Genomic DNA, 26,502 nt, shown 5'->3' on the forward strand with positions numbered 1-26,502 from the left:
CCAGCTTGGGACCCCAGCCTCAGTCGCTGGTCCAGTCAGAACCCCCTCATCTGCAGGAGGAGGGACCAACCCTGCAGCCCATTAGACAGAGCTTGCTGGCCTCCAAGCGGAGCTGGCCCGGCTCCGTCACCTCATCAGCCTCCAGGAGTTCCAGCTGGACACTCTATCCTCCCTGGTTCTCCCGGAGGCGATTCCAGTCCAGACAGCATCACCGCCTGCAGCGGCCCCTCCTCCGGTCCAGTCGGCACCTCCCTCATCTCCAGAACAGGGGGCCGAACCGGCAGTCCATCCAGCGAGGTTCACTGGTCTCCAAGCTGAGCTGGTCTGGCTTAATCAGATCCTCAGCCTCCAGGAGTCCCAGCTGGACACCCTATCCTCCCTGGTCCTCCAGGAGGCGTTTTCAGTTCAGTCAGTGGCCCCGCCCGCAGCGGCTCCGTCTCTGGTCCATCTAGCATCACCACCTGCAGCGGCCGCGCCACCATTCCAGTCAGCGCCAGGTCCTGCGCCACCAGTCCAGTCAGCGCCAGGTTCTACGCCACCAATCCAGTCAGCGCCAGGTCCTGCGCCTCCAGTCCAGTCAGCGTCAGGTCCTGCACCGCCAGTCCAGTCAGCGTCAATTTCAGCGGTGGTCCCAGAGGTCGCTCCACGGGCCCAGCCTGTCCAATAGGCTCCGCCCTCAGCCAAGGAAGCGGCCCCGTCTGCAGTGGCTCCGCCCGTCCAAGAGGCTCTGCCTGAAGCAACTCCGCCTCCACTAAAGTCGACAGCCTCTCATGCAGAGACTCCGCCTCCACTAAAGTCGGCGGCCCCTCTTGCAGCGAATTTGCCTCCAGGTCCGGCGCTTCTGCACAAGTCGATGCCTCCAGGTCCGGCGCCTCGCCCCGAGTTGACGCCTCCAGGTCCGGCGCCTCGCCCCAAGTCAGCGCCTCCAGGTCCGGCGCCTCGCTCAAAGTCGAAGCCTCCAGGTCCGGCGCCTTGCCCCAAGTCGACGCCGCCAGTCCAGAAGTCAGCGCCACGTCCGGTGCCTCCAACTGAGGCAGCAGCCCTGCCTGCTGTGGTGCCGCCTTTCCAAGAGGCTCCGCCTGCAGCGGATTCGTCTCCAGTCAAGTCGGCGCCTCCCCCCGCAGCGGCTTCGCCTCCACTCAAGTTGGTGCCTCCAGTCCTGTCAACGCCACGTCTGGCGGCTCCAGCCCAGTCAGCGGTCCCACCTCCAGTCCCGTCGGCGCCCGACGCGGCGCCTCCGGTCCCGTCGGTGCCCGGTGTCTCCACCCAAGTCGTTGGCGTCTCTATTCCAGTCACCTCTACTCCGGTCACCTCTACCTGCCGAGACTCCCCCTGCAGCATCTCTGCCTCCAGTCACCGCCGGTCCTGCCCTCGCCAGGCACAAGCCTCCCAGAGCCCATTGTCGTCTTCTCCTCTGCCCCAGACGCCGGCCCCCCAGAGCCCTTGGATCCTCACAACCGCTCAACTCACCTGCACGTGACACTTTACATATTTAAAGGGGCATTATGGAAGTTTGACAGCCAAAACATGTATAGAAATAATAAATTTATTCTTCATACATTCTCCTGCAATGCCCTGGTCCTTTAGAATGAGCCCTGGCATTTTTACTGTGATTGCCTGTTTTTCTGTAAAATCACAGAAAAAGAGCTGCTCGGGTCGAGCAGGCTGCTTCATGCGCGTTCACGCTCAGGCATAGCCCGTAGCATTTGCTATCCGCAGCTTTAGTCTTTGTTGCTGTTCCCAACACCTAGTGACAAAGCTAGCTACATTTCTGAGGACTCTTAGCTACTTTCTGTAGAACTTTCTTCTAGATATTTCCTGCAAATTTTCGACAAAATAAGCCATTTTCGCTCCGAAACGTTCTTTGAATGTTGGTTCAGCTGTCATAAAGGATATAAATGTTACAGATACAAAGGAGGCCACTGGTGCTTTAGCTCACCTAGTAAGACGTCAGACTCTCATGCAGTAGATCTGGGTCCGATTCTGGATGTGAACATAGTGTATTTAGAGTTTCTTTTTACATTAATGGTATATTTTTTTACAGTAAGATGCCCAAGTTAGTATTTGAGACTCGCCAAACGGCATTGAATTCACAGATAACAAAGATGTGGGTTCAACTTTCATTTTGGAACAATTTTTCAAGCAAGGGAAGGGAATAATCTGAGCATGCAGGAAGACTGACCCATCATAAACCTTTGTCGGCTGTGCTGAAGAGAAAGGTACAGAACCAAATTATTTAATTAATTAGCTGCGCGTTCTCCTGTCCTCCGGGCCACACACACACACACACACACACACACACACACACACACACACACACACACACACACACACACACACACACACACAAGGGACTGTCTCAGCTGTCACGTACAGCGTGCGCGCCTCGTGCACGAGCCTACTATTGAAGCTGCCATTATGCTTTTGGCCCGAGGGGGCAATAGCGAGCATAAAAATTCAAAACTCCGTAAAGTCCCTTTAATTTAACCAATTAGTAAACTTTACATATTTCATTTAACCGATTAGTAAACTCCACATATTTCACTTAACCAATTAGCAAACATTACATATTCATTTAACCAATTAGTAAACTTTACATGTTTCATTTAACCAAGTAGTAAAGCTTACATATGTAATTTAACCAATTAGTAAACTTTACATATGTCATTTCACCAATTTGTAAACTTTACATATTTCATTTAACCTTTTTGTAAACTTTGCATATTTATTCAAACAAATGAGTAAACTTTACATATTTCATTTAACCTTTTAGTAACTTTACATATTTATTTAAACAAATTAGTAAACTTTACATTTTTAATTTAACCAATTAGTAAACCCTATATATTTAGGATGCATGAAAAAGGTTTTGAGCTAGCTTGTTTAGCTTTTGTAATAAAAATGAATAAACATTTAGAAATTAAAGTAATTATTATTTGGCCATGTCTGAGCATACAGACATGATATTCATCCATCCATTTTCTGAACCCGCTTGTCCACGTAGGGTTGCGGGAGGGCTGCTGCCTATCTCCAGCGGTCAATGGGCAATCAGACGGGGTACACCCTGGACAGAGAGCCAGTCCATCGTTGTCATGGGTGATTCTGCAAGTTTAGTGCTTTGCAGTCTTGTTTCTGGTTTTATTGTATTTCTGGTACTTCTTGTTTTATTTTGTGCATTCACTTCCTGTCTCATTACAGGCAGCTTCACAACATGAAGCTCCTCACTAATCTGCCTCATGTCTTGCACCTGGGTCCTGGCTTCTCCATTTAAGCGTCTTTGCAACAGTTTCCTTTGCCAGTTTGTCTTCTCCTGTTGTGTGATGTGAACCTGCTCTCAGAAACACTTGGTAAAGGTGTATTCAGTTAGATTTGGACTTTTCAGTTGTGTTGTACTCCAGGAATCCCTTCTGCTTATTAAAACTGTGTGAGCTCTGCATTTGAGTCCTCTTTGTGCTTTGATAGTACAAACTGGCCAATAATGGACTCAGCAAGCTCTGACTCAGTTTTGGGGGCCCTGGGGGCTCAGGGGAAGAGGCTCCTCCAACAGGAACAACAGATGAGCCTACTGCACCAGGAGATGGGGCAAGTCGATGCTCGACATGATTAGTTTGCTACCTCTGTCAGTGATCAACTCAGTTACCTGGTGGAGAAGGTGCAGCAGCTCCAGACCTCTTCAACCCAGCCTCCAGAGAAGAACCACATGCCGCAGCCCCAGAGTATCGAGATGGAGGTGACTCCTGGAACATTCTCTGCATCCCCTGGCCTATCTGTTCATCTTGCTCATCCTGAGATGTTTTCTGGGGACTCTGGTGATTGTCAAACATTTTTGACACAGTGTAGCCTCCACTTTGTACTGCAGCCCTTCTCTTTCCCCAAGGAGAGAGCCAAGATTGATTTTCTCATCTCCCACCTTTCGGGCAGGGCCAGGTCTTGGGCCACGAGCGAGTGGGAGCGTGACGCGGACATTTGTAAGTCACTTGATCTTTTTACTAAGCGTTTCACTCAAAATTTTCAGCACACCAGGCCTGGGAGGGAGGCTGCCAGAGCTTTATGTCAGCTGCAGCAGAAGAGGAGACGTGTCGCTGATTATGCTATTGAATTTCGTACTTTGGCTGCTGCATGTGACTGGAATCAATCAGCACTTTTTGATGTCTTTTTGAGTGGTCTTTCCAGTGAACTCAAGGATCTGTTAGCCCCTCTGGATCTGCCGGAGGATTTGGACTCTCTCATCGCTCTAGCGATCAAGATTGACAAGAGGCTCACAGACCGACAACGAGAGAGAGGTTTCGACTTCCCTTCTCCTCCGGACCGGTGGAGGCGGGGTGCTGCTAATGGTGGCTCAGTTGGCGTGCGTCAACCTCTGAATCTTCTCTTAACGTGTCCTCTGCTTCACCAGCTTCATCAGAGGAGCCCATGGTGATTGGCAGAGCCCACCTTTCACCTGAGGAACGTCAACGCCGCTTTCGGGAGGGGCTCTGCCTGTATTGTGGCCAGTCGGGTCACCAAGTCAGCGACTGTCCAGTAAACAAGAAGGGACCTCTAAGGAGGTTTTCGTTGGTGAGTTGCACCTCCTTTTCTAATCACTTAAAATGTGCAAGCCCCACTGTTCAGCTCTCCACTCCTGAAAAGACTGTTGAGCTGGTGGTGCTCATTGACTCTGGTGCAGATGTTAACTTGATGGATGCTCAATTTGCAAGACAATTGGACTTAGAGTTTTTGCCTCTTGAAAGGCCCCTGCAGGCTGTCGCCTTGAATGGACATCCGTTGTGCTCTGTGTCTAGTCGAACCCCACCTGTTAAAGTGACTTTCGTTGATAACCATTCTGAAATGATTACGTTTTTCCTGTCTGATTTTCCTCGACACCCGGTTATTTTGGGTCATCCCTGGCTTGTTCGGCATAACCCTAACATAGATTGGTCCTCTGGTTCAATTTTATCTTGTAACTGCGATTGTTTACAGTCTACTCCTGGTAGTACCCCTCCTTCCCAGAATGTAGGGGTTCTACCAGGCTGTGATTCTGATTTCCCTGATCTGTCTCGGGTTCCCTCTTGTTACCATAACCTCAAGGAGGTTTTTTAGCAAGTCATGGGCTGCCTCTTTGCCCCCGCATCGTCCGTATGACTGTGCCATTGACTTGCTACCGGGAACCACACCCCCTAAGGGTCGCCTATACCCGTTGTCCTTACCTGAAAGGCAGGTCATGAGGGATTACATTGACACAGCGCTCCGGGCAGGCATAATCCGTGAATCGGGGCAGGTTTTTTCTTTGTGACCAAGAAGGACAACACTTTACGTCCGTGTATCGATTACCGGGGTCTCAATGACATCACCATCAAGAACAGGTACCCCCTCCCTCTGGTCTCTTCGGCTTTTGAACTCTTACAAGGTGCTACAGTTTTTACTAAGTTGGATTTAAGGAATGCTTATCATCTTGTGAGAGTGAGGGAGGGGGATGAATGGAAGACTGCCTTTAATACGCCCAGTGGGCATTATGAGTACCTAGTGATGTCTTTTGGTCTCTCTAATGCTCCCGCGGCTTTTCAGGCTCTGATTAATGATGTACTTCGGGACATGCTCAATGATTTTGTTTTTGTGTACCTAGATGATATCCTGATTTTCTCCCCTGATATGCAGTCCCATATCCAGCATGTGCGGAGGGTTCTTCAACGCCTTCTCCAACACCAGCTCTATGTGAAGGCGGAGAAGTGTGCCTTCCACGAGTCTTCTGTTCATTTCCTTGGGCTTGTTGTGAGGCAGGGGGAGATCCAGATGGATCCGACAAAGGTGGAGGCGGTCAAGAACTGGCCGGTCCCTACCTCGAGGAGAGAGGTGCAGAGGTTTTTAGGTTTCGCAAACTTTTACCGGCGATTTATTAGGGGGTTTCAGTAGCGTTGCCGCCCCTTTGCACGCTCTGACATCCCCAAGAGTCAGGTTTCAGTGGTCCTCTCAGGCAGACAAGGCTTTTCTGAGTCTTAAGGACAGTTTCACTTCTGCTCCGATTCTGGTAATGCCTGACACCCGGTTCCAGTTCATTGTTGAGGTGGATGCCTCCGAGGGGGGAGTGGGGGCTGTTCTCTCTCAGCGCTCCGAGGTGGATCACCACGTTCATCCCTGTGCATTCCTGTCACGCAAGCTGTGTGCCGCTGAGAGAAACTACGACATTGGGGATCGTGAGCTATTGGCCATTAAAGTGGCCTAGGAAGTGTGGCGCCACTGGCTTGAGGGGTCCAAGCTGCCATTCATCGTGTGGACCGACCACAAAAATTTAGAGTACCTGAGACGGGCCAAGAGGTTGAATCCTCGTCAAGCCAGGTGGGCCTTGTTTTTTTTACACGTTTTAACTTCACTGTGTCTTATCGACCCGGTTCGAAGAATGTGAAGCCTGATGCTCTGTCCCGCCTGCCTAGCACAGTTTCCTCTGTTCCTGAGGTCCCAGCGCCAGTCCTCCCCTTGTCTTGTGTGGTTGGAGCAGTGACCTGGTCTGTGGAGGAGCAGGTAAAGCAGGCAGCTGCTTTGGTTCAGGCCCCTGATGGTTGTCCTGCAAACCGGCTTTTTGTTCCCCCTACCCAGAGGTCTCAGGTTATTCACTGGGCCCATGCTTCCCGTTTTTCGTGCCATCCGGGGGTCAAGAGAACAATGTTTGTAATTCAGCAATGGTTCTGGTGGCCATCTATGAGACATGATGTTGCTGAGTATGTGGCAGCCTGTCCAGTATGTGCTCGACACAAGACCTCCCACACACGTCCTTCTGGCCTACTTCTCCCTCTCCCCGTTCCCACTCGGCCCTGGTCACACATCTCTCTGGATTTTGTTTCCGGGCTACCTGTTTCTGAAGGTAATACCGCTATTCTCACTGTAGTCGACAGGTTTTCTAAGATGGTGCACTTCATTCCCCTTTCTAAGTTACCCACGGCCAAGATGACCGCAGAGGTATTGTTGTCTCAGGTTTTCAGGATCCATGGTTTCCCGGTTGACATTGTTTCGGACTGTTGCCCTCAATTCATTTCCCGTTTTTGGAAGGCCTTTTGTTCCCTGTTGGGGTCTTCTGTCAGTCTCTCTTCAGGTTACCATCCCCAGAGTAACGGGCAGGCTGAGAGGCTAAATAAGGAGCTGGGAACCGGTCTACGCATCCTTGCCACTGAGTGCCCCTCGACGTGGTGTAAGCACCTAGTGTGGGTGGAGTTTGCCCACAACACCTTGCCAACCGCTTCTACAGGTCTTTCCCCATTTCACTGTGTGTATGGTTGTCAACCGCCTCTGTTTCCTGCTCTGGAAGGGGAGGTCAGCGTCCCGTCTGCCCATGCCCTTGTTCGGCGTTGTCGTAGGACCTGGGTTAGGGCGCGTCGCACCCTCCTGAGACAGTCTACGTCCTACAAGTTAGCTGCTGATCGTCTCAGGGTCCCTGCTCCGGCTTACAGGGTGGGACAGAGGGTGTGGCTTTCTACTCGGGACCTTGCCCTCCGTACGGACTCTCGTAAGTTGTCCCCGAGATTTATTGGGCCATTTCCTGTGTCAAAGGTCGTTAACCCTGTGGCTGTTAGACTCAAGCTCCCCAGGTCCATGAAGTGCCACCCGACGTTTCATGTTAGCCGGGTTAAGCCGGCCAGGGAGAGTGCGCTGGTTCCTGCCTCCCGGCCCCCTCCACCCCCCCGGATGGTTGCGGGGGGCCCGGTCTATTCTGTGCGGCGGCTGTTGGCTGTGCGGCGTCGGAGTCGTCAGTTCCTCGTTAACTGGGAGGTTTACGGCCCTGAGGAGAGGTCTTGGGTTCCGGCGAGCGATGTTTTGGATCCCTCCCTGATTCGGGACTTTTATGACCGGCACCCGGATGTTCCCGGCCCGTCGGGCGCCGTGCGTGGGGCGGGGGGTGATGTCATGGGTGATTCTGCAGGTTGAGTGCTTTGCAGTCTTGTTTCTGGTTTTATTGTATTTCTGGTACTTCCTGTTTTATTTTGTGCATTCACTTCCTGTCTCATTACAGGCAGCTTCACAACATGAAGCTCCTCACTAATCTGCCTCATGTCTTGCACCTGGGTCCTGGCTTCTCCATTTAAGCGTCTTTGCAACAGTTTCCTTTGCCAGTTTGTCTTCTCCTGTTGTGTGATGTGAACCTGCTCTCAGAAACACTTGGTAAAGGTGTATTCAGTTAGATTTGGACTTTTCAGTTGTGTTATACTCCAGGAATCCCTTCTGCTTATTAAAACTGTGTGAGCTCTGCATTTGAGTCCTCTTTGTGCTTTGATAATCGTAGGACAACACAGACACACGGGACTAACACACACACACACACACACACACACACACACACACACACACACACACACACACACACACATACTGGTTTTTGTGGTATAGCCAGACATTTCTCTCAAACAGGCCCGGTGGTGGTTTACATGGACCACCCTTTCCGAAGGTCCTAGACCAATGGGATGAAGATAAAACCACTGCAAAAAATCTGAAAAAAATTTAGCTCACTTTAGGTCTTAAATATGACCTACACAACATTTTTTACAGCACCCTGACACTGTTGTGGTTAGTATGGACTTTCTGTTTTGTGGTTTTTAAGGACCAAAATAGAACATTACAAGGACTTTAAAGGGACAATTATGTCACATGTACCGCCCATCTAATTACCATAAACACACAACTGGTTTATGAGAACAAAATAAACATTAAGGGGACTTTAAAGGGACAACTGCATCTCATTTCAAGCCCTTTAAATGGGGATAATTAATCAATCTGACAAACAGAAATCACTGATGACTGTTTATTCATCAGGTAAAAATAGAACATGGTTTAAACCAAATAACAATAATTGAAACAATAATTGCCCTGCCGTATGTCTTAGAAAAAAAAAGTAAAGTGCACTCTTTAGAGCATCAGTGTTTACAATCTTTGTAGTGAGCTAATGAAATCTTGTACCACTGAAGAAAGTACAAATGTTGCATTCAGTTTTAACAATCATGAACAAAAAATAAATAAAAAAAATAGGCTAAACAATCTTAGGGAAAAAAATAATGTACACTCTTTGGAGCACCAGGTTTTAGAATCTTTGCATTGAACTAATGAAATTAAATGCTAGCTTAATATTTGTGAACATAATATACCAGCAAGAACCATCTCAATGCAAAAAAAAAAAAAAAAAAAAAAAACTTCTGTGACTGATTTATTTTTGCTTCAGGGCTTGCCTCTTGGCAGCTATGCCACGGTTTCTCACAAAGTCCCTTATATTTTGCACAGTTCTGTTGGCTAACACAGGGCCCTCAACCAACTTACAATGGCTGCATTCAGTTTTAGAGGCCAGTTTTCCTTTACTTATGTGATTTTTGAAATGTCGCATTACAGCAACAACTTCAGCAGTAGACCAGGGTTTCTTTGGTCCTCTTCTGAGTTCTTGGTTAGAAGATTTTTCTGCAAAACAAAGGTAAAAGGCATTATTGTCATACAATAAGTAATATACTGCCATTACAAACTACCACAGATTTAGACAAAGACAAACTGATGTCTCTGGCAAAATCACTGTAAATAGAGATAAAAGATATAATATATACAAATGTGCGTTAGGGGATACTCCAAAATAAAGTTTAGGGAGGTTTTGCTCAGACTCGTGAAAAGCCAGTTGCAGTAGCCTAATAGGAGATGAAGGTGTGGATAACAATCTCAAGTTCTCCGCTCACATGATTCCAAGATGGAAGCCCCATCTGCATGACAGAAAATAAATTAAATGGACACAGAGGTGGGAAAGGAGGAAATGCTTCTACTTTTTTTGTTGATGAAGTTTCATTGCCGCTGTCATTTCAAGGTTAGGAAAATATGAGTATGGTGCCTGGAAAGAAGGGCCAGGCAAGGAGTTTATACCATTCAACTTTTAAGAGATGCGCCTTGCAATCCCAGAATGCTTCTGACAGTACCGCCGCCTGGATCCTAAATCCTTCAAGAAGGTAGTAGATATGGTGGGGCCATCAATCCAAAAGGTACCGTTTTGTTTATCTTTCTGACATACAGACAGGGAGCTGCATCTGAATACATGTTTTAATCATGTGAGCAGAGAACACGCTTTGATTGGCCACCAGAATATTTCAATTCAGGCGGCATTTCACGTTGTGTGCACAAGGTGAGTTTCTACTCCCTGTGAAGCGAAAATTATCAAACCGGTTTGATTTTCACCTCAGACAAAAAAACTCAAGAGGAAATTAGGCACACACAGCGAGGTATCTGCTAAGCAAACAGTCATTCGACGCCATTTGCTCAGCATTTTGCCCTTGTGTGCAGCAGGTTTAAGGAAAAACGTGTAATTTGGGAAAGCTATGACACACACACACACAGACATGAGCTAAAAAATGATCCCAATATTTCAACAATAAATCCTCCTGGGACTGGTAGAATTTCCATGCTATCCTGGATTGCAAAGAACGGGTCAAACTAATGAGTTACTCCAGCATCAGGAAGATTAATTCTGTTAAGCTATCGGTTAAATATTTTCCAGAGTTAAAAACATAAACATGCAGCGGTAAAACTAGCAGCAAATTAGTTTATTATCTGTCGATTATTGAATTATATCGAGACAGTATCATGGAGCCAAGACCAGCTGAGAGCTTTTCAGCTTAGAGCACCCAATGGAGCACATAAATGAAATGTTTAACAAAAATAAGCAAACTGCACCGAGTTTGGTTCTGAAGACAAACAGACTCATCCCCGGTGTCCAAACCGGGTCACTGATCTTCTGGGTCAAATGTTTCAAAACATGTCTGCACCTCCGGTAGTGATATCCAGCTAGTAGGGTTGGGAGTTCGGTTGAACTTCTCCGGTAATCTAATATCCGTTCTTTTTGCCATATCACAGAGAAATAAATCCGATTGACCAGCAGAGGCTTCTAAAGCTACATCTGACTGATGACACATTGTCCTCTGCTATAACACTAACACAGAAACACCAGACCTGGGGGTTGTTTTCAATAGCCGTTTTTGCAGACCTCCTTGAACATCACCAGTTGCCCCGGGCTTAGACGTTGCTTAGAAACTAGTTTCTGTTGTTGCCACGCTAGTCAAAAACATCAGATTTTAATTCCAGCTGTGAAAATCCAAAAACATTTTTCACCTGAGATTTTAATACTTATTTACACATGCCATTCAAAGGAATTTTGGTTCTGGCCAGTATCTTTAGCTTGGCAATCTTAGCTTGAGAATTCAAGGATGCAGTCAAAAGATGTCTTGAGAAGCTGGACCGCGGGTAAGTTTGACCTGACTTCATATTGCTTTCTCAATTAGTTCCGGGAATCAATTGTTCTATGAAAATGACACACAAACACAGCTGATACAGTCCTATAACATTATAATTGAAGACCTATTGTCCTTCAAGGCCGCTACAAGACTGATTTTGTTAAACAACTTGGGATTTCCTTTGTCCTAGGACACCAGGTTGGAAAAAATAGGTAACCCTCACATCTCTGTCTGCAGAGTTCTAGGAGATCACAAGATTCTTTAGATGTAGCAGATTGTCGCTGAGACTAGTTTTCTTCCACAGGCGCAAAATGTTTCTGCATTGGCACTTCAGGCTGTTATTAAACCAGGAATTAGGGTTTACTGCAGGAACTGATCTGGCTCTGATAGGAGAGAATGTGGTCCAGAATGGAGAGGCAGTGCTTGTTGAAGTGAGTAGTTAAAGAATCTGGGTCATTATCAAATGAACAAGAAAGCGGCAGGTAATTAGCTAGCTGTGCCCTTAAAAATTGAGACAATGTCAGCATTTAGACCCAGGGTAAAAACAAATGGTAAATGGCCTGTATTTAATATAGCGTCTTCTAGTCCTGGAACCCCCCAAGGCGCTATACAACACAATCAGTCATCCCCCCATTCACACACAAATTCACACACTGGTGGGGATGAGTTACGACGTAGCCACAGCTGCCCTGGGGCGCACTAACGGAGGTGAGGCTGCCGTGCACTGGCACCATCGGTCCATCCAACCACCACCAGCAGGCAAGGGAAGGTCAAGTGTCTTGCCCAAGGACACAATGACAGCAACAAACTGAGCAAGCCTCGAACATGCAATCTTCTGATTACAGGGCAAGCACTTAACTCCTGTGCCACTGTCACCCCAAAAACCAAGGTCTGGACAGTGCCCCTTGGTGTGTGTGTGTGTGTGTGTGTGTGTGTGTGTGTGTGTGTGTGTGTGTGAAGCCAGAAACATGCTAGTGAGTCCATGATGCTGGAAAAGCTCCTGGCAAGGTTGTCTGAGGCATCATTAATGTGAATGTTATAATCACCAAGAACCACCAGTCTGGACAGCTTTACAATAGAGGATAGGAAGTCACTAAACTCCTGAAAGAACTGTTTGAACTAGATGGACCATAAACTACAGCACAGTAAAACATGTCATGCCCGATTTTAATTAGCTGCAGTTCAAAGCAAGAAAAGGGGCCTGAGGTTGTGGAGATACAAGAAGAATTATCTCTAAAAACAATAGCTAGGCCTCCACCTTGACCAGAACCACACAGCTGGCCAAGGAAGGAATAAGCACACGGGCAGGGTTCAATCAGAGCCAGAATAATCAAATGTTTGCTGCTAAACCTTAGTCTAATCAGAAAATCCAGGTTTTTAGAGAGAATCTGATCTTTAACCAGGAAGGACTTATTGTTAATGGAGCAGGTATTTAATAAAGTCATGCTGATGTGGAGAAATCAGCATCTACAGATACAGCTGATGTTGAGTGGATGCAAGTTAGAGTTAGATCTACGGTGTTTGTAATATCCACTCCTGTAGGGAACAGGAAGAGAAACCACTGAAGAATTAAGGTAAACAGCCTCTGTCAGTGCGCCCTAGGGCAGGTGTGGCTACATCGTAGCTCATCCCCACCAGTGTGTGAATGTGTGTGTGAATGGGGGATGACTGATTGTGTTGCGAAGCACCTTGGTGGGTTGCAGAACTCCAAGAGGCACTAGACAAATACAGGCCATTTACCACAGACCTTAGAAAACATGGATGGACAAACTGCCACCTTGTTGCCTGGCGGGAATGAGTAAGTGGTGCTCAGGTCAACAAACAGAGAAGAGGAAGCTAGAAGATCAGGCAATTTTTTTCTAGGCAACCCACGCTTAAAAAGTCTCATTCTCACATGGATTCCTGCTCGTTTACCCCATTTCCTCCAACATTTCCCCTGGATCAGGCAAACATCTCTGGAAACACTTGGGTTAAAATGAGTGTTTGGCTCAGGGCCAGCAGAGTGCATGTAAGCATAATGGAAGATAGATCCTCTGTGCGTCTTGGGTAATCACAGACGAACGCAAGGATAAAGAGAGTCTGGAGATGATATGACATGGTAGTCGGGACACTACTGAAGAGGATTGCACAGACAGGGTTAGTAGAGAAAAGTTTGAAAATGTGGCTGGTAACTGGCTACTCCAAGCACAGGTGCCATCTCGTTACCGGTCAGGGCACTGATCGGCTATAGCGGGATTGCAGAGTGTAGCCTGTAGGTAATGAGTGAAAAGAGAATTTTGGCAACCCACTGAATTTCACTGTGTAGACCATGGAAAGATCATTTAGTGGTAGAATCAGACATCCAATATGGTCTTCTCCTCTGCTTCTTGAAGTGTGCAGATGTTATTTCTTCTCCACCGCTACTCATCTTTTCAAGGCTCTTTGTCGTGTCTGACTGCCATAGCACTTCTTTGCATTTCTAATGAAAACTTCAGATTTTTATAAAGCTATTGATCTGGTGAGCTGGTCTATGAATGAAATTGCTTAAAAAAATTCCACGTTAAGAGCTTTCTTGTGTCTGGATGAAACGCACACGTTGTTGACACATGTTGACAGCATCCCTAATCTCTAAGCAAGTTCAGGAGTTGCTGCTAAGACAGGCAGCGGCAACCCTACTGCCACAGCCTACTCTGACTCAATATTCCTCCAGATGTTTCCAGCATATGTTCATATATCCTTTGAGGAGATTCTGGTATACCATCATTATAAGTCACTTTGGACAAAAGCATCTGCTAAATACATAAAAATAAACAATACATTTAGGCCTGCCAGGTTTGACTGGCATTCTCCCCCAACATCGAACCCAATTCACCACCAGCTATTGGTAAATTGACAGCTCTGCCCCTCTCTTCATGCGAGTGTTTAAGACATGAGACCGCAGATCAAGTGAGTCCACAAATAATTGAAAGGTACCACCGCCTGGAGGTAACTGAACTGCGACCTACGGTTTACTAGTGCCAAGAGCATATATGTAGACTTTTATGCCTGACCATGGTGTTCATCATGAAAGCCAATGATGGCACCGCTCAGATTTAGATCAGGGCGGCCATTCCTCCTAACCATACTTTACAGGTCTCACTGTTGTTGCCCACATGAGCATTGAAGTCCCCCTGGTTGAGGGAGTCACAGGAGGGAGTGCTCAAAGTCAAGGGATAGCTGAAAACAGAACTTCACTGAAAATGTACAGAGCTGTGTTGCTCACTCTGTTTATTTTTGGTTTTAGCAACTGAACAGTTGGCATGACAACAGCTTTAAAATTTGTAAGCACTTTGATTCATACAATCTCTAAACTAAAAGGTGTCTTACCATCCAAAGTTTGGTTGGCATCCTCTATTGAGGATGTTGACACAACTCCTGTCAAGAGAAGATATCAAAACATCAAAAATGCTTGTCCTATAATAGAAACACAGTTCTATTGCATAGATGTAACTTACCAATGTTATCCGTGTCAGGGGTAGTCTGTGGCATCCTCTGTGGCGTCATCTGTGGCATAGTTGGTGTAGAGTCTGCAGCTTCCACAAGTACAGTGTTCCGAAATTCGTGTGCCGATCTCTCAGACTCACTGTCGTCTGATTCACTCTCACTTTCCATCGCTTCAGTGTCACTCAATGCAAGTTCATCTGATAAGATAAAAATTTAAGTGATGAATAACCTGCACTTGTATAGCCCGTTAGAGGACTACAAAGCGTGTTAAAGTCCCATTGTCATCATCACACACTGGTGAAATTAAATCTTTGTATTTGACCTATCCCTATGGGGAGCGATGAGCTGCAGCGGTGGCTGCACTCATGAACCAATGGGTGGTTTAACCCTCGAATCCAACCCTTAAATCTGAGTGTCAAATAGGGAATAATTGGGTCCCATTTTTAAACTCTTTGGAAAAAACTGCTGAATTCTTTGCTGGGATCCGGGATCAGTCATACAAATCCTCCAAATACTTCTTTACCCACTCAACATCCTGAGCTACTTCTGCCCTAAATGTCTTGCATGAAATCAAAATGATGGTCTAAAATTTGAAGCACTACATACAAGACTTCAAAAGTCCTTAGATATCCGACTAAAGTTAAGGTATCACAAATATAGTATACACTACACGTGTGTGTATATATATATATATATATATATATATATATATATATATATATATATATATATATTAAAAACAAAACTTTTTTCTTTATTTACATTAAGATATGGTGATTTGGGGTAGGTTTTAATCATTGAAATAAGACACTATTTTCCATAAGATCATTTCATTACCAACCTTCAACATCAATGTCATCAAGAGACTTTCCTTGCAGAGTGGAAAGTTGTCCTTTTTCCATAGACAAAAGCAGCTTGGAAATCTTTGCCAACTGTGTAGTTGGAACTGGTAATCTGTAGAATTCCCTGTGAACACGGATGTCGTGACCCAAGAAGTCTGCAACCTGGTCAAGTTCATTATTTTTTAAGTTCAAGACTTGTGAGAGTGTGGCAACATGTTTCCGGAGGTGTGTTGACCTAAGAAACTCTGGGTGCTTTGCCCCACACTGGTTTGCATAAAAACGCAAACAATCCTGTCCTCTGTAGTGACTCTGTGAGGTAGGTCTTGCAAAAAGGAAGAGGTTTGTGGGACTAACACCACAATCGTCTCTTTTAGTGGTCAGTAGTGACAAAGCATCCACCACCTTTGGTGTGAGAAGAATTGCAACCTTCCGGCCTCTCTTTCCCATGATTTCCACTCTACTGAAATAGTTGCAGAGCTTCTGTTCAACCTTGGACAACCCCATGGCAACATCTTCATGGAGCTTTGTGTCATCTCTCTTCTGAAAACCTTGCAAGTGCATTTTTGAAACTTCTCCTGCTCGTCTACGATTGAACACAATCACCTGTGCAAGAGTAACCTTTGCAAGTTCTCCATAAGTCTTGGGAGTGGCCTTCTCAGACAAGTTGCAAAAGGCGGTTTCTCCAGCTTTTTTAAGGTACTGATGAAGACATTGAACATCTTCTGTGAATGGCAAGGTAAGTGGCTTATTGTACTTGGCCTGACTCAGAGTGTTCAAGGCAGTATGGGACACTAACTCAGACCATTTGGAGTTGTATAGTTTTTTGAAAACCTCTGTAGATCTGATCAGTTCTTCACTTTCTGCTATTAGCGCTCGACAATGGATGATGTCACAGACTTTCTGCAATGTATGTCCTAGTTTCAATGCAAGGCTTGGTATTTGGTATGAACATGTTTCTTCATTGAATCCTGCCACAGTCTTTATTGCCTGCACAACTTTCTGAAAGTTTGCAGGTTTCACAGCATCCTCTAGATTATGTATAGAGAATTCGGTGCGCAGACATAACAAGAGACGTCCAACTTCACGAAGTTTCTGTCGTATGTACTCATACTTGGTAGGGTCTTTTCCATGTTTGTTGTACAGTGACTGGGCAAACTGAATGATAGTAAGGTCATTTCTCACAACTGATGCTACATCATCCTGGTTCATGACACTGAGGAGTTTCCAAACTCCCTCTGAAATCTGCTGACACATTGTCGATTCTTGAGCCATAGCCAAAGCCAGTACTTTGGTTCTTCCACATTTTTCATTAGGATCTTCATTTACTGGCTTACAGGGACATCTACGGACATGTCTCCACAAATCCTTTCGAATGTACATACCCTGGCAGTACATGCAATGAATAAACTTTTTAGACTCCACTTTAGCTTTTGGCATTCGCTTTACTTTCAAAGGTCCTTGTCCAGCTTGTAAAACCTTTGTGTTATGTCTAAAATTACCCTTGTTTCGCATTTTTCCTACAAGGACTTTGCGTTTTTTGGAATCATCCGGCAGCGAAAAGGCATAAGCTATTTCAGCATGATCTTTGTGGGTTCTTAAATGACGAGAGATTTTGCTTTGTGGCTTACCACAAACAAAGCAAAAGTTTTTGTTACTCATTTGTAGAGTGGATTCCTGCTTGTCTTGACCCTCCAGTTTTTTCTGTGAGACTCTGTCTTCAAGAGAAGTGGCTGGGCCTAATGTTCCAGCTGCGTTGTCACCCATTTTATCTCTGCAAATAGGAGGCCAACATTGTGATGGGCTTGGTACAGGTTCTGAAATTGTGTGACACTCCTCAATCATATTAGTATCAAGTATTGCCAGGTTTCTTTCTTTTTGTCCAACAGTAGACTGTTTAGACAAAAGTGAAACTTTTGAATCTTCATCTTCATCTTCATCTTCAGAATCTGGTATATAGTCCTCATCTGAATTACACTGATCGTCTGAGATGTCATGCGATTCTGGCAGTACTTCTGTGTCCTTGTCTGATGAGTGGCCAGCTGAATATTCAAATAGCTCCTTTTCCTGGAATTATAAAACAAGAAAATTATGTACTTAGTGACACTAGGCCAGAGCGAGATTTAAAAAAATGTGATGTGGATAATAACCTGGGATGAATGCTGGAGTTGGTCTTGAATATTTTTTTTTAATCGTTTAAGGCAGTAGGCATGCCAGACTGTTGAACAAACTACATACATAAAACATAAATACATTTAGAAATAAACAAAGCATAACATCAAAATGTAACAGCAAAATGTTCTTGGGCAAGAAATGTTATGGCCTAGTACAAACAAAATAACTTACATTTGCACTGATATCCAAGCCATTTCATGGAAGAAACCGGTCCCACACATTGAGCACACTTGTCCAATGATGACAAAGTTGCACAAACTAGGTAATGTTTTTGACACTGTGGGAGGAAAACACATTCATGTAATTTAGAGTAAAACATCTGTTTGCTTAGGAAATATTTAAATTGTCAGATAATCAAAAGCCTGTTTCTACTAAATGTAGACCTATTTTAAACTCCCATTCATCTTCCAGATCTTGGAAAAGGTTGTGGCTAGAGCTCATTAGACTCGAACAGCTTTTTTAGGTTCTCTAATGACCTTCTGACCCACAGTGATGCAGAGGACAGTTCTGTTCTGGTTCTGCTGGAATTAATCTGTCTGAGCATTCCTTCTCTATAGCCATCTCCAAATTACGGTCCTCCACCTCCCTTGCCCATGGTGTCCCACAAAGGTCCTGTGCTGGGGTGTCCACTTGTCATTAAAACATAAGAAGCTGGAAGCCATCCATGCTCTAACCTCCTTGAGGCAGTCCAGGAGTAGCTTGACTGAACTTGCATAACTCTGTCTCAAGGGAAAATTGATTTGCAGGTCATTCAGGTCAGAGGATTGCCAGAGAGCTGGGACCAAAGTTTCAATGGCTACCATCAGTATTACACTACACAGCCAGGGACTCAAACATGCAGTGCCAGATGCATCCCCCTGCTTAAGCCAGTACACGTGCAGGGCCCATCTGAAGTCTGCTTGAGAGAGTTTGGATGATCCAGAAGAGGATTGTGAGAATGTTATTTGGTCAAGTGAAACCAAAATATAACTTGTTAAAAACTCTACTCGCCACATTTGGAGGAGAAAGAATGCTGGGTTGCATCAAAAGAACACAAATGCTCCTGTGAAGCATGGGTGTGAAAACATGCTTTGGGGCAGTTTTTCTGCAAAAGGGCCAGGATAACTGATCTGTATATAAAGGAAACAATGAATGGGGCCATGTAACAACTGAGTGAAAACCTCATTCCATCAGCAATGGAATGGAAAATAAAACATGGCTGGGTCTTTCAGCATGACAATGATCACAAACATACCACCCGGATAACAAAAGGAGTGGCTTTGTAAGAAGCATTTCAAGATCTTGGAGTGGCCTAGCCAGTCTCCAGATCTCAAACCCCTTGAAAAATGTTTGGAGAGAGTTGAGAGTCCCTGTTGCTCAGCGACAGCCCCAAAACACCCCATAAGAGATATGCATGGAGGAATGGTCCAAAATACTGGCAACAATGTGTGAAAACCTTGTGAACTTAAAACGTTTGACCTCTGTCATCACCAACAAAGGGTATATAGCAAAGTATTGACATGGACTTTGCTCTAGACCAAATACTTATTTTCCATAATAAACAAAACAAAAATTAAATTACAGTCATTTTCTATATTTTAGTTTCTCATTCTGTCTCATATTTGATGTATACATATGAAAATTACAGGTCTCTCATCTTTTTAAGTGGGAGAACTTGCACAATTGGGGGACGACTAAGTACTTATTTTACCCCATTGTAAAAACAGGAATAATTTTTGTCTCATTATGGGAATCCAATTTTTCTGTAAGATGTACCTGTTCCACGTTGCAAGCTGATGAAAGGAAAGTGGTTTCTTCACTCAGATCCTGCAAAAAGATGAAACAATTTTCTGTTGAGATGCTTTTAAATGACATTAATAATGCAGATATAATACGTCAAATTAAAACTAACAGACACTATTTTGTCTAGTTTACATCTAAACATTGAGATTTTCAAACAGCATCCATACTGTATTTGTAAGTTTCATTTAATTTACAAAAAGACACCCTCCAATTTATTTCATGATGCCTTCTCCCAAATGTCATTTATTAAAAATTATGAGTTAAAAAAGGTATGGCATCTGACTCTGGATTGCCTCAGGTGAGACCTGCATCAGACAAGCATCAGCTAATCAATACAAGTTAGTGACGAACTGCTGTTCCTATACTGTTTTGTTTTTTATACATTTACACTATATATGAAAACGTGTAGAAAATTCTTAATGCATTGGACTGTAAACACACTGCCTTGCCTAAAAAATAAGTTGCCACCTGGATTTAACTAAACAAACAGATAGGAGCCTGGCTGGGCGATAATCTTTCAACTCGTAACAAGTTATTTAACCCCAACTGGTGCAATCAGTTGCTTCTCATTTCTTAAACAGCCATGTAGAAAAACACATCTGGTGGCCGTGTAAAAGATGTTCGTCTGTTTTGAGAAGGGTCAAATGATTAGCAGGCATCAAGCAGTGAAAACATCTAAGGAGATTGCAACGACTAAAATTGGCTTAAGAATGGTCAATGAATTATTAGAAACTGGAAGCATAGTGGGGACCAATCATCTTTGAGGAAGAAATGTGGCCGAAAATAAAATCCAGAATGATTGTGATTGGTGATCACTTAAACGTTTGGCGGAATCAAATCAAAGAAAAACAGCAGAACTCAAAGCTGTGTTTAATAGTGAAAACAAAAGCATTTCCACAGGCACAATCCAAAGGGAACTCATGGGATTTGGACCAAACACATGTGTAACCATAAGAAAACCACTGATGACTGAAGCAAACTTGGAAAAAAGGCTTCAAGTTGCTAGAGAGTATAAAGATTGGACTCTGAAGCAATGGAAGAGTGCCATGTCGTCTGATGAGTCCAGATGGACCCTGTTCCAGAATGAAGGTGCATCAGGGTAAGAAGAGAGGCAGATGAAGTGATGCACCCATCATGCCTAGTGCTGCCTACTGTTCAAACCTGTGAGGGCAGTGCTATGATCAGAGCTGCTGCAGTTGGTCAGGTCTAGCAGGGTTCCCACTTTTTTTTTTTTTTACATGATTTTCCAGGACATTTTCAAGACTTTCAGTTGCTGCAGTATGGGTCAAGTTATTACAACTAGGGCTGGGTGATATTTTCATATCACGATGTATTTTGAAAACATATGATACTGTACTGTATCGATTTTATAGTTGTTCAAAGATTGTTGTCTTTCACTATAGGGACCGTAAGTCTCCACCCTTTCCGGTCGGCTCATGGATCCCCGGAAGAAGAAAAAAAATTATGCAAATCAACAGGGCTTAAAGAGCTATTTTCTAATTGTACCGTCCAGAAATTGTCAGTTTTTCATGTACAGTTTGACATCTTCAGTATCCGATATGGAGACAGGAGTCTATATTTGTTGCCTTTAATCTGCCGGATCCTGCCATTCCATCAGCTGGAGTCCGGGCCTCTGCAGCTCTGAACACATGATAACGTATTGTCAACAAACTGTTCCCGTTTCAAGGCCTTAAGCTTCCCCTTATCACTTCTACAGGATTCCTCCGGCCTCTGAATAAATTTTCAGCTCATATGAGTTAATTAATCATGAAATGAAATGAACAATATGGTTAATTGAAATGTTTTGATTATTCTGTGCCAAAGTTAATAAGGTTGAAATGAATATTGTCCAACAATGATCCATTTGTCTGATAACCAGCGTACGTGACTTGACAAGCTAATCAGCCATACACTTAATACACATGACGAGATGATAAAGTTAAAGTAATTTCATGCACATAGATATGTTCTTACCCACAAATCAGAGAACCTTCTATCTGAAAGAAGGTGTGATGTTCTGAGGGTTGTTAACTCTTAACATGGCATGTCCCGATTGGCCAGGTAATCATAATATGGGAATATTAAAACAGAAACTTGCTGAGTGATTCAGTTAGTTTATGAGCAGAACTCCGGACTGGCCACCGAGGGAAAACTAACCACCGCATCTCTTGACAAGCTCTCAAAACCTACACTCTACAGCTGACACAGAAAAACAGTTCCTTCAGCTATTCAGAAACAACTGTTCTAGACGCAAACGATTTCATCTATCTGTTGTAATCCGGGAGATGACTCTGGACCGACCTGGTCATACTGCAGTCTTTTCTATGAACTTCAGTACCTTGGGGTCACCCGACACCCCCGACATCTCGGATCTGAAAGAGAGTCTCCTCAGGGGTACGTAGAACACAGCAAGATTGAGTCTGATGCCGTTTGATAAGAACCAACTACATAGTTTAATTCAGACCAAATTCTTTTCACAACCAGAACATAGTTTCTTCTAGATACAAGGTGTCTGATAAACACACACCATTCAATCATCATACATCAAATTCATCATATTTAACTCGTCTTGTTTTTAATTTGTTTAGAAAATAAATGTCTTACTTTTTATAAACCTGACTGTCTGAATTAATATGAAGTGTGTTTGATCACTGAAAAATCAAATAATCCTAGAATCTTCTGATTAAACATTCAAAGACTAATAAAATTTATATCCTATATATATATAGAATATCACAGCTTATTGGTGTAGCGTTGATGAACTACATATTTAGGAACTAAGGGCTGTTACTGTCAGCTTATGTTTTAGGTCCCAAGAAAGATCAAACAAATTATATAATGGAATTTGCATGCATATATACATATACGGATAGATATATTTAATAGATATAAATTCATACACCAACTTGCTTGGTCTACGTTTAATCAAAAGAGTAATATTTAATTTTAAAGATTTAATTTAATAGCAGAGGTTATTTGTTAATTCAGAAGATCAAAAGATCTTTGCTCGTTCAGTGATCAATATACACACTCTGTTTATTTCAATGAAGAGTCAAGTTTAAAAAGTTAAGAAATGTATTACTAACAATTTAAACATGACAATTTATGAGACAATTTATAAAAGCTTTGGTATTAAATAGCAACCCTGTGTTTGGATGGATCTAAGGTGAAGTGTGTTTGTTTGCAGGTGAATGTAATGTATCAGAACGTGTATCTTGGAGAGAGGAGCGTTCTGGGTGGAAAATAATTTGGTTTGCGAATAACTAAGTTGTTATCAAAAAGCATTCAGACCCAATCTGTGTTTACCTCACCGTTCAGACGACCCTCTGGTGGATCCGGAGGTCAAGGGAGGATGTTGTTTAGCCTCAGGGTACTCGGTCCGATAGGAAGACCAGTGGTACCACCTCTCTGGTCCAAGAGATGCCACAGGCACACAGGTGGATTTGGTTGGCGTCTGAGCAGATTCTTAAGGAATCTCGTAGCGTCATCTTTGTTCTGCAGGTGTCGCTGTGTCTGAGCAATTCTGCCAGGGTGACAGAAATCGCTTGTTGGTTAAAGAGCGTGTGGGCGGCCGTCCCACTTCTCTAGAACTCACTCGCAAAATGCTGAGTGTTCTGTTTTATAAGATGGGCATTTCCTATTCTAACGAATCAGGTTTTGACATGTAGAGGAAGATTTAACATACCTCAGAGGCACGCCTTCCCCAAGATAGAAAGCTCTGGTGTCATGGGACAAGAATCGTGTGAGTGCAGTTAACCTTAACCTGATTACTGGTCCTGTATGATTGTGTATAAGTGCAGATGATCTTCTTGTCACTGTTAAACATTACTGATTATCATAAATAATAATTATTAACCAAAGAATAAATTCATTTCAGTAATTAAACTGTTATAATGAACCATGATGATTATTTATGAACATTGTAATATACAGTGAAAAGAGTTAATTAAAAATTAGTCTTTTAAAAAAAGTGTCCTTCTCTTCCTGTGAATGGAATCAGTCAGATAAGGGCTGGCAATCAGATTAAAGGGGTGGTAGACTGACTCAGTCTCCTGTGAGGAAAACACTGTAGATCGGAGTAGTAGCCAGGATCAAGGTGACCCAGGCTGTGTCTCTGACCTGAGGGTCAAGAATCAGGCCCTTCAGTGACGCTACATTGGTCATAAGTAAAGATAATATATTAAGCTTAAAAGCAACATATTCACCCCCTTCTACATAATCCACTTTCCCTTACGTGCTGAATCTCAATTCTGTACTGCAATTTAAATGAAAAGTAATGTGTGTTTCAACCACGCCAGTCACACACTTTGAGATTTATCAGCTTGTAAAAGTTCGTAATTAGCATGAGTATAACTTGGACCTTGGCACGTCGCATATATGACATCACTACAGAATATCTTCTTCTCTAGCATAGCTGCTACTCATCACATGGCCAAATGTATGGTGGTTCTTTCCTCCTGAAGGAAGGATTTGAAGTTCGCTAAACTTATAGCCCTTTTCCCTCCGTTTTTGTCCATGTCTAGTTCGATGACGTCACTTTTGTGATGCGCATTTGTAGTCCTGGACTTTTTTCCACACAAAACCTAAAATAACGTTTCCCCCAGTTGGAAAATAAGTGCTTTCTTGGTATCAAAATGAGTCTCTAAAATTCATGGACATAAACGTGAATACCATGGCACATAACAAGCGGAATAAGAAAATTGTGTTTTTAGCCCCATTGACTTGCATTCATTTTTTTTTGTTCTTCTGGGGACACATGGTCCAGAAGCAGATGGGCGTGACTTCGGCTCCCTATGCCACATGCTTTCCTTTATTTGCAATGTAACAAAACAAAAACAGAAGTGATTCACTACTTTAGTTCATACACTGCTATTTTACATACTGATATCAGTTTAAAAGTCCAAACTCTCACATTCAAGCTGTATTTGCAATCAGTCACTAACTTTAGAAAATATGACAAAACTTTCAAATTAATTGTATTTGCTCATACCAACAGGCATGACTTACATAATGGAATAAATTGATGAATTATGTGTTTGGGACTGAAATATTTATACAAATCTTTAACTGTTTTTTGTTTGTCAATTATATTGCTGAAATGGATATACATTTCCGAACTTGCATAAAAGTCCCGCCTCCTAGTTTGATTGATGGCAATGGGCAGCTTTCTCCTCACAGTTTATTTGTCAGACTTAAACTCAAAATGGGAGACCACCAATAATGCGGAACATGAGTTTCAATTTAGAGGACATAAGAAAGTCATAAGGATGCAGGACTCTCCTGTTCTGGTCACCATAGTGACTAAACACAGACAGCGGGAGGAAAAACCTCTCACTCGATATACGGCAATACAGCAGCACTCAATCTGAGAGTCGCTAGCTTTGGCCCTTCTTCAGCTGAAAACAAAAATTCATGGGTAAAATGTATACCCATTTGTATTTATTCACAAAGAGGGAACATAATTTTCCAGGACAACTCAAACATTTCCAAGGACATTTTCCTTTTTTTAGCATTTTCCATGTGTTTTCCATGACTGGAAAATTGGTCCACCATCTTCCAGGACGGGTGGGAACCCTGTCTAGGTTCAGCAGCAGGATGTGCTCTAAAAATTAGGTCAGCTGACTACTTGAATATACTGAATCACCAGGTTCAAATAGTGAAAGAGTGGTTCAAGGAGCATGAGACATCATGTTCACACATGGTTTGGCCAGCAGAGTCCAGACCTTAACCCCTTTGAGAATCCTTGGGATGCACTGGAGAAGGCTTTGTGCAGCGGTCAGACTCAACCATCAATGCAAGATCTTGGTGAGACATTAATGCAACACTGGATAGAAATAAATCTGGTGACGTTGGAGAAGCTTATAAAAACCATGCCACAGCAAATGTGTGCTGTAATAAAACTAAAGGCAGTCCAAACAAGTATTAGATTGTGTGACTAGGCTTGGGCGGCGTTACCGCCGGTGTTAAAAAAAAAAGCAATAGTGTCAGTTCCAATAGTCATAAAAACAGTGCACGTACGAGATGAGGATAAAAAAATTAAGATGAACATTTTTAATATATAAAAAACAGAAGCATGCCTGAATTTTTTGTAGTATTTAAATAATTTAAAATGTTTTGTCCAATTTTTAGAGATATTCCATGAAGTTTATGAACGCGATGTTGTCAATCGACAGCTCGGAGGACGGCTCACCGAGAGAAAAATGACAGCTCGTGCACCAGCTGATTTGGTGTCTAAAAGCTCGTGCACCAGCTGATTTGGTGTCTAAAAGCTCGTGCACCAGCTGATTTGGTGTCTAAAAGCTCGTGCACCAGCTGATTTGGTGTCTAAAAGCTCGTGCACCAGCTGATTTGGTGTCTAAAAGCTCGCGCACCAGCTGATTTGGTGTCTAAAAGCTCGTGCACCAGCTGATTTGGTGTCTAAAAGCTCGCGCACCATCTGATTTGGTGTCTAAAAGCAACACAAGTTCTGCAGTTTGGGAGTATTTTGGGTTTGAAGCAAACTTTAAAGGAGAGCAGGTAAACACTAATGATGCAATTTGTGAAAACAAAAGATGACGGCGAAAGATGCACGCCCCGTCAGAACAGCAGAGGAGTGAACCGTAGCTGGAAGAGCAGATCTGTCTGGAGCCTGTTATTAAAAATGATGAAAACGCACTTTGCTGGTGAAAAATAAGCTGCCAGGCTTCCCTAGATGTCAAGACTAACCACGAAGTAAATGGGTGTCGGCCACAAGCTCAAAGCAAGTTTTCAGCAGTTGGAGGTTGAATTCCGGTTTTTCAGAAGAAAATATTTTATAAGCTGCATTTCCTTAAGTTGTTAATATTATGTGTGTTATGTTGTTATTGTTTTAGTAATAGTGTTTGTTATTCAGGTTCTGAACGATGAAGGTCCAAACTAACAGCTCAGTAATTCCACTTGAGGCTTACATCATCATTTTTAAATCAGTCCCGGTATTACCGTACACCAAGGTGTGGAGGAAGCTGGCCGGTGTTAAAATTTGGACACCATCCAAGCATATGTGTGACTTT

At 43.6% G+C, this 26,502-nt stretch overlaps 2 protein-coding genes across 2 annotated transcripts in view; one reads left to right on the forward strand and one right to left on the reverse strand.

Moving 5' to 3' along the window:
* The first annotated feature begins 853 nt into the window (after window positions 1–853).
* Window positions 854–1,480, forward strand: LOC139062243 (uncharacterized). The gene has a single exon (XM_070543106.1). The coding sequence runs from the start codon at window positions 854–856 to the stop codon at window positions 1,478–1,480; it is 627 nt and encodes a 208-aa protein (XP_070399207.1).
* Window positions 1,481–9,033: 7,553 nt separating this feature from the next.
* Window positions 9,034–26,502, reverse strand: part of LOC129160615 (uncharacterized) — a 33,319-nt gene continuing 15,850 nt past the window's right edge. The window contains exons 13-19 of the mRNA XM_070541909.1: window positions 19,448–19,498; window positions 17,864–17,969; window positions 17,668–17,747; window positions 15,520–17,584; window positions 14,690–14,875; window positions 14,562–14,609; window positions 9,034–9,408 (exon numbers count right to left, since the gene is read on the reverse strand). Coding sequence (XP_070398010.1) covers window positions 9,164–9,408; window positions 14,562–14,609; window positions 14,690–14,875; window positions 15,520–17,584; window positions 17,668–17,747; window positions 17,864–17,969; window positions 19,448–19,498 — 2,781 coding nt within the window. The 3' untranslated portion in view covers window positions 9,034–9,163. The remainder of the gene's footprint in view (window positions 9,409–14,561; window positions 14,610–14,689; window positions 14,876–15,519; window positions 17,585–17,667; window positions 17,748–17,863; window positions 17,970–19,447; window positions 19,499–26,502) is intronic.

This window comes from Nothobranchius furzeri, chromosome 12, assembly GCF_043380555.1.
Source record: "Nothobranchius furzeri strain GRZ-AD chromosome 12, NfurGRZ-RIMD1, whole genome shotgun sequence".
NCBI classification, from domain to species: Eukaryota; Metazoa; Chordata; class Actinopteri; order Cyprinodontiformes; family Nothobranchiidae; genus Nothobranchius; species Nothobranchius furzeri.

Bases quoted from the DNA above. Each gene is read 5' to 3' on its own strand.
- LOC139062243 (XM_070543106.1), top strand. From the start codon at position 854: ATGCCTCCAGGTCCGGCGCCTCGCCCCGAGTTGACGCCTCCAGGTCCG.